Below are 8,031 nucleotides of genomic sequence, written 5' to 3' on the forward strand. Positions count from 1 at the left end.
TCTCACATCATGGCATAGCGGCGAATGTCCACAAGGACGAACAACTGGTAAGAAGGCAATCGGAGCACGGGATATTTAAGGAAGTTGAATGGAACCAATACTGTACATGCCTGCCAGCCCTTAGCCCACCATCCATATCGCTCGCTTAGCATCACTTCCCGAATGAGGAAGAAAGAGCAGGGCCCTCGCTGACCAATGATGCCACAAAATCAGAACCATATCACGTGCACCGACGCGTCCTGTTTAAATTCAGACTCCACGAGCCACAGCGAGTTCGACTTACACTTTGACCACACCCCCTTCCACTGAGTTGCGCGCAACAGTCTTCCGCCTCCCCCACTCTTTTCAACCACAAGTCCCCAGCTCTCCCGACATTCGAGCCACTTCATGCCCCCGCCACTATCCAACAAGACCAACAGAGGCTATGTGCCTTTACCCGTTTGTCCCGCCTCCAGCAAATTTCGACCTCCATCGGACAGGCATAAGGAGAACGACGGGAAGGGCTGTCATGCCTCGCGCGTTTCTGAAGACGATTCCGACGCACCCGAGCCATTCTTCGCTCCCCAGGGCGAGAGCATCAAGTATTTCGCGAAAAAGCGTCCTGCCCCGCTCCTGAGGGAGCTGCCGTCCTTCAAGAAGCTAGATTTTCATACCGACCTGTTTTTCCCCCTCTCTCCGGCGAAACACGTGCTGCTGAAGTCCAGGCTTCTTGAATTCAACAGAAAGGTGGCGAGAGTCCTGTTCCGGACCTGGATCGTTAGCGTTCTCGAGAAGAAGGGGATGGGATATAGAGTACGTGCTCGTGCCATACTCCTGCCACCGAGGCTTATACCTTTCCTCTTTCTAGGAGTGGCGTATATACGTCCAGTGCCACAAGGCTTTGACAGCCTGCAGTGACATAAACAAAGTACGTTGTACTCCACCGGACTACATCGAGCTCTACTGACGATCGGAAAGAACAATCTCCCGCCCAAGAGCCTGGAGAAGTTCCGGCTAATGGGTGTCGAGCCCGAGGATTTTAATGACGAAGCCTGGATGCCAGGCGCCTTCGAGGCTCCTACCTTGATCTCGAAACTGACGTTTGCAGAGCGGAAGGAGCGGCTGGTCCGCAAGTTAGTCGCCGCCTTCCTGGTCGGTGTCGAGAAGCGGGCTGAGGAGCGCGAGCGCCTGGGAGAGCAGGCTCGTCTGCAGGACGAGGAGGGAAGTCTCGAAGAGGATGGTGAAACCTCCTCAGCTGCCGAGAAGGCAGGCGATGTCGTAGCTGACGCTGAAAGTGATGCAGCGGAAGGCGAAGACGACGGTGAGGTCCAGAGCACAGACAAAACCGTCGGTAGTGACGATCCCATTGATGCCACCGAGGTCGTCGAACATGCTGCAGAGACGTCCTGCTGCCCCGACGACTCTTCAGAGCTACCTCCGTCTGTCTCCCATGAAGAGGACAGCCATGCCCATGCCCCCGCTGTGACGACGGGAGACTCCCTTCCGTTCTCGCCGCCGCCTGCCCAAAGCCCACCGCTACGCGAGCGCGGCCACTTTTCACCTTTGAAGCCTGTAGACGACGTCCCCGGGCGTGCCTTCGAGGAGTTTGGCGTGCTGACTGCCGCGAACGCGGAGGGTCCGACGGAAGAACCTTCAGCGACGCCGACCGCGACTGTGGAGCGGGCGCCTTCCTCGACGCCCCCTCAACCGACATCGCTCAATCCTCAGGTGAAGGCCGAACCTTCCGAACAGGGGGCTGCCGCTGCCAGCACAGCATACGCAGCATTCCGTGCAGAAAACAACGTATCCAGAGCAGGCACCAGAGCACCTGCAACCGAATGCCGCCCGAGGGCCACCGGCGGATTCCTTCGCCTGCCTCGCCGTGGGGATGGGACGAGCCCCGCGCGACAACTTCGAGCGCGAGGTCTACACCGAAGGCCTCGCGCGCGCGTACGCGCAGATCCTCGCCCGGGAGAACCTCGCATCCGACCTGGAAGAGCGCGGCATCGAGCTCCCGCACATCGAGGACGACGGCGTGCTCAAGCCGCGCATAGGCAACATGTGGGCGCTCGAGCACGACGCCTACCAGGCGGTGTACGCAAACGCGTTCGCGGAAGTCCTCGCGCAGGAGGCGATCGAGGAGGAGAAAGAGGCGGAGGATTCAGACGAGGAGGACGAGCAGCCGGTGGACCGGATGGACCAGGACTGGAATGTCCAGATCCGCCGCCCGAGGTGCGTCGTCGAAGAGGTCGAGTTTGCGGAGGGGTCGGCCATGGACATCTCGTTCCATGCGCCGGTAGACCCTATGGAGTGCGAGGTGTCCGAGGGTCTCGCTGGCATGCCGGTGTCGATTCTCGCGGGGCTAGACCATGTCGACGAGGAGCCGATGGACGTCGACTTGCCCGACGAAGCCGGCGACATCGACATCCACGACGCGTCGATGATGTCGATGGCCCCTTTTGACTTTGCCCAGCCTGTCCATCCCTTACAGGATATACTCGGCGCGTTTGGCAACATCAGCCTCTGGTCAAAAGACGCCATCGAAGTGGATGCGCACCTTGACTGGTAAGTCTCCGCGATGCGAAGATCGTCGAGGTTGTAAGACATGAGATGGATGTGCTTATGTTGCGCGCTCCTGCCCCTGGCTTGTTCTTTGATGTTCTGTGCTTGATCTTCAGGTTATATCCGGTATATAGCTTGTTGGGCATGTTTCTCTCCAGTTCGTATTTCAAGTTTTGTGATGGTCTGACTTCCCAGAGTGTATATATCAGTGTCGGTAGGACGTATCTCAAACACCAATGGAACGTACTTCGTTTGCATTCTCCGAGAAGACCTTGAGAGGACTTGTGTGGGACGTATATGGACAACGGGGTACTCTCGTGTTCAGTGGACGCCCTGACGAGTTCGGAACCCTCATCGGCTCTGTATGAACTCCGGTTAAATTTGCACTGCGTGCGAGCGATGTTAGCCGCGTCATGGGAGGAATCGCTGCTATATGTTTGTTCATCCTCTGCACACCTGTGTTTTATAGAGGGAGACCAGAACCACGTGCTGGGAGCGTGCACCCCGCTTTGCAACGAAAAGCGATCGATGGGCTTCGCGTGGTCCTGGGGTGCATCGTGTGCTCAATCGTGTGATACGAATGTGAAGAATCTGGCCGGCTTGGTTCGAACCGGCCTTTTAGACGATGAATGAGCGTCGTCACTTGCAAGGTATCCTCGCTCCGTCGTGAATATCGCGGCAACGCTGCACACGTCATTTTGAGCAGTTTTGGGAACTGAGGCGACGAACCGCATGGCAACATGAGTCACAACCTTCGAAGGCCGGGGTAGACGAGTGAGGCAAGATCATGATGAGTGCAGCCTCAATGGGACGAACGGTTAGACGTTGCGAGAAAGGGGCACTCGCCATGCACCGTCGGATGTTCTAGCCTATACGTAGTGATGTTAGCGGAAGCTCCTCCAATCCACGGTCCTTCACGGCTTTCTATTTACCCGCACATCCCCTCATTCAGCTCCTCCTGCCCCGTACCAAATCCTGATAGACGCACCTGCACGCACTCCCGATAGCTGACACAAATCTTCCCTCAGCTGCTCGTCCCGAGCAGAATCCAGCAGATCCTGTGCACGGGCAATGTCTGCGACAAGGAGACGTACGAGTGGCTCAAGACGTCGTGCGCGGGGACTACGACGAGGTGCGTGCTGTTCCCCACGCTGGCAGCTGCGTCTGGTAAAATTGATGAAGCAATGTAGAGCGCGGCGCTGCCGCTGTCCATCACGGTGAACCACTCGCCGATCAAGATTGACGTCGTCCATGGGCACCAGTGTATACCGACGGGTGACTTGGACTCGCTGGGTGCGACTGCGAGACAGATGGACGTAGAATGTGTTAATTCCGGGGCATACGCTTACGTGAGTGGTTTCATTGCCCTATCAGCCTAGCGATGTAACCGACCGCGCAACTGCTTTGCGTCTAAATCGCAATAGATTCCAAGCGGTAGAATACGACAACCACTTCTTCGTCAACCCCGGCTCCGCAACAGGTGCATGGACGGGTGCATGTTCCAGATACCTTTCCCTCGCCTTCCTTCCCCTCCCGAACTCAACTCACCCCTTCCCAGTGACCCGTCCCCTCCTTCGCGCTGATGAACATTCAAGGCCCGGTCGTCGTGACGTATGTCTACCAGCTCATCGACGGCGAGGTGCGCGTCGAGACGTTCAAGGAGGCGCCGCGGAGCACGGTGCTCCCGCAGACAGCAGCCCGGCGCCGCAACAGCAGAGCGTGTGGTGAGGTGTATCTTTGCGATATGCACGCCCTCCGTGGATGTGGATGGAGTATGTTATATTGTCTCTCGAATTTTTTTTCTGTCGCTCTGTTATGCTCGCGTGTCTTTTCTGTAACTCGTATACCAATGGAGGAAGTCCCTCTCTATCATACACGGATGTGGAGCGAATGATCGCTTGGCTCTCCAGAGGGTCTTACGCCTATGAAGATGTATCCCTTGGTCCTCCACGGACGTATTGTGTATGAACCGAGAACGTGAATGTGCAAGACTATCCTACCTTGATCCTACCATCACGATGTCTCGGGTTGACGGAGCGAGTACTTTTTCTGGAGCAGGACCACAGCGCGTGAGTTTGTGGCATAGTTGTTTCCGTCCTCAGGAAAGCGATAAGGTACCTCCGTCTCCCGTACATGGTTTAATGTTTGAACAGCTGTACAGTGATCGGCGGGGGAACCGACCCACGTTCCCAAGTATACGCCCGGGAGCACGATGATCTGTCGTCCGCAACTCCTCTTACTGCACGTCTATGTTCTACTAAGGAAATCTCATCAACGACCATGCCATGTAGTTCGTCGTCAGAGCAAGCATCATACATGTATTGCAACCTTCCTCATGAACAGCTCATACGGGGTGTACATAGCATTGTACTGACTGTACTTTCCACCACGCACCGCAAACGCCCGAGTGACCTCAGTCGAACTCTCGATCAACTTTCACTTGAGGCTCGCGAGCGCGCTGAACGCTGCGGGGAGAGGTCTATGCTTCCTGGCCCGCACCCGGGGCAGAGGTCGCGGCGGTTGACTATATGTCCACATGGGGTGAGAATGAGTCCAGGAAACAGGGGGACGGAGATGGGAAGGGGGACGGGAGCAAAGAGAAGGGATGGAGACGCACAGTCGACAATGATGTGCTTGAAACAGTGCCCGCGGCCCGCGTAGTCGGCTGGGGACGACGCAAAGATGGGGTCTGGGAGAGGGAGGCGGCGCTGCGGGAGTGGTGATTGTGATATGTTTAGATGCATGCGTGCCGTGGCCGAGTGAAGGATAATCATATATTCAAAATCTCCTTATAAAGTCGTCGGCGTTGCCCTCCGAGTAACTGCAGATTGGTGGACGTCCTGTTCTAGCGAGTAACTCCATTTGTTCGACCTCGCGCGGGTATCGACTCGCCGTGAGGTTGAGTCAGAGGCATCTGGAAGCATCGGCACGAATTTGGCCTGCCCAATTTCTGACTTAATTAGTACGTGCGTTGACGGGGGGCGAAAGTTGTTGTTGCATTGAATGTTTCTATGCGTAGCATATTGTAGGGGAGTGTGTAGAAAAATTGACGGGAGCTGGAATATAAACCTGGGCGTGGTTAGGGGTTGCTATAGCCCGACGTGTGACATCACAAGCACTTGGGGGAGTGGGCCAATGCTGTGCATGGCTGGTTACGAGTCCTGAGCTGGGCATAAGATATTCCCTATTTTACATTGTATATCATAGAGCTGACACAAATATTCCTATCTTTCTTGAAGTATTATTTGAATTTCATTAGGCCTCTCAAGATCATCTTGTATATTCCTTGATTTGCTATAGAGCTCTGGTTATATTATGGATTTCCCGCATTTTTCACAATTTTTCTGGCCCTTCTACAGCCTGCAATCAATTCCAGATACCAATGATGTAATAGCTCTGCAGATCGGGTGAACCTGCAGAGAGCCTATGTCATAGAGGGCGGGAGCCAATCAGAGTCCAGGAATCCAAACCGACGCGGCCCGCACCTCAGCCACTGACTACAAGCCACTACAATAGTCAATTCCCACGATAAGCAATAAAAGTAAAACCGCCATGCGGACTAGGACAAGACACACAATCGGTAAATTTACGAAAATATTGTTTTAGACCCATATAGCATACTCCCCAGACTAGAGAAAATAAAAGAGAGATAAGACGAAGAATTGAGCCCGCAAATGAGCAAACAATGGTCACAGAGACTACAAAAACGCGCCAAAAGTGGTTTTGTAGTCTCACATACAAACGGACTTTCTAACGGAGTTTCACAAATGTAGTCTGCAATACAAAACATAACTCCCACGATATCTCGGCACAAACGGTTCTCACGGGGTACAACGTTCGGCACGCAGGCATATTTTGCGCGTAAGGACTCGACCTTCGTACCTCAGGACTCGTAATCACGCGTGTCGTGACGTGACAGTGTCACCGTTCGTGGTCGCGTACCATCTTCATCGATTCTGCCACACTGCACAAACACAGAATTCAACAAGAGCCAAACAAGGCCACAAGCGACCAAACTATGCCCATATTTGAGCACGATTCTCTGCGGCTTCGCCACGTACGTCTTTTCACGTTCACCTGCCCCCGAGACTCACGAAATGCCTGCCCGCATTGCCCGCTCTGCTCCTCCTCGCAATGGTAATGCGAATCGCCTGGATTATTCTCGCTCTCGCTCTCACCTCTCTAATAACGACCGTGTTGATCTCTACCACAAATTTTCTTCCGAAAAGCTTAAACAAACTGTGCACCGTCAGGTCGCAGGCGCGGAAGCTGCCAAGTCGGTCCATGGACCAGTGGATATTGATTCCTTTCTGGAAATCGACTGCTTCCCGGGGATGAAGGTTTGCGGTGTGAAGAACGAGAGAGTAGTCAATATTACTGACTTGCTATGCCGCGTCGACCCAATAATTATTGGAGCCAGCAAACGGTCCGAACGACTGATGTATACACCTCTGGTAAGCTGTGATTTCTCAAAGTGGTACTAGTGGACTCACCTGTCTTGGTGTCGAAGGCTGATGCGCTAAATGAAATTGCCAAGAAGGCCGTTACAGGTCGTCCCTTGCCTGTAAAGTTCGACGTTTGTGGAGACCTACGCCCGGCAGAGGAGATTGGCGGTTTCCGAACTACACCCGACCTATCCATCCAACCACAGAGAAAACGTAAGAACAACGGTTCTTCGAGCGACTACTGGGCTCGCGGACTGGGCGTAATAGAGGTGAAGGCCACGGAGCAAGAGGATCCGTGGTACCAGAGGGTGTCGACAAGCGCGGGAGAACATGAATTCACCGAGGTGCAGTTGAAGACGTGGAATCAGATCCAGGAATATGCCGTCATGGCGTACCGAGCCGTCCCCCGCTGCTTCCTCCTCGGCATGGGTTTCTTTGGTGACGTCGTCCGTTTCTTCCGATGGGACAGATCGTCCGCCATTGTCTCTGATCCCGTATACTATAAACTCGACCCTGCTCCGTTGATCACATTCGTCGTCGGCCTCGCCAAGTTTGCCAATAGCGGGATCGACAGGACGGCGCATGCGAGTCTCGGTACCAAGGCTGAACTTGCGCTCGTTCACAGCTGCTACGACGAGGCGGTGCATCTTGGGATCCTGTTGGAGTATACGCCACGTCGCGACGGAGACACCTTAGATGGCGAGAGCACCCGCATCGTAGTGGAATCCCCACAGAATCCCGGCCTACATGAAAATTTCATTTCCATCGGACGACCGATGTTTTATAGCAGGTCCATCCGTGGACGTGGAACTCTAGTCTGGCTCGCGAAGAGAGCCGGCCGGAGCGATGACGGTTTTGTTGTTATCAAGGACACATGGCGAAATGAGAGTCGTTGGACGGAAGGGAAGATTTATAGGTCGATATACAAGGGGGCGGAGTCTGTTTTTGGCGTGGCCCGCTTCTACCACGACTTCGACGTCCCAGATCCGGTTTCGAAGGAAATGCCCTGCTGTACCGCTGCTGCAAGGCTGAACGAGGAAGGGAC

At 54.6% G+C, this 8,031-nt stretch overlaps 3 protein-coding genes across 3 annotated transcripts; all 3 read left to right on the plus strand.

Annotated features, from left to right (window-relative positions):
- Positions 1–387: 387 nt before the first annotated feature.
- Positions 388–2,548, plus strand: GLOTRDRAFT_131178 (uncharacterized protein; the record flags this gene model as incomplete). Its single annotated transcript, XM_007869931.1, has 4 exons — positions 388–792; positions 848–907; positions 958–1,707; positions 1,763–2,548. 4 exons carry the CDS (start codon positions 388–390, stop codon positions 2,546–2,548), a joined length of 2,001 nt encoding a protein of 666 aa, XP_007868122.1.
- Positions 2,549–3,612: 1,064 nt separating this feature from the next.
- Positions 3,613–4,219, plus strand: GLOTRDRAFT_100747 (uncharacterized protein; the record flags this gene model as incomplete). Its single annotated transcript, XM_007869932.1, has 5 exons — positions 3,613–3,708; positions 3,732–3,864; positions 3,921–3,924; positions 3,966–4,039; positions 4,137–4,219. Coding segments are annotated over 5 exons (390 nt in total), but the record flags the coding sequence as incomplete, so codon positions are not given.
- A 2,419-nt stretch (positions 4,220–6,638) lies between these two features.
- GLOTRDRAFT_131180 (uncharacterized protein) lies at positions 6,639–7,836 on the plus strand (the record flags this gene model as incomplete). The annotated part of the gene is made up of 3 exons (XM_007869933.1): positions 6,639–6,995; positions 7,052–7,702; positions 7,774–7,836. The coding sequence occupies 3 exons, from the start codon at positions 6,639–6,641 to the stop codon at positions 7,834–7,836; spliced, it is 1,071 nt and encodes a 356-aa protein (XP_007868124.1).
- Between the last annotated feature and the right edge of the window lie 195 nt (positions 7,837–8,031).

The sequence above is a fragment of the Gloeophyllum trabeum genome, assembly GCF_000344685.1.
Source record: "Gloeophyllum trabeum ATCC 11539 unplaced genomic scaffold GLOTRscaffold_00010, whole genome shotgun sequence".
Classification (NCBI taxonomy): domain Eukaryota; kingdom Fungi; phylum Basidiomycota; class Agaricomycetes; order Gloeophyllales; family Gloeophyllaceae; genus Gloeophyllum; species Gloeophyllum trabeum.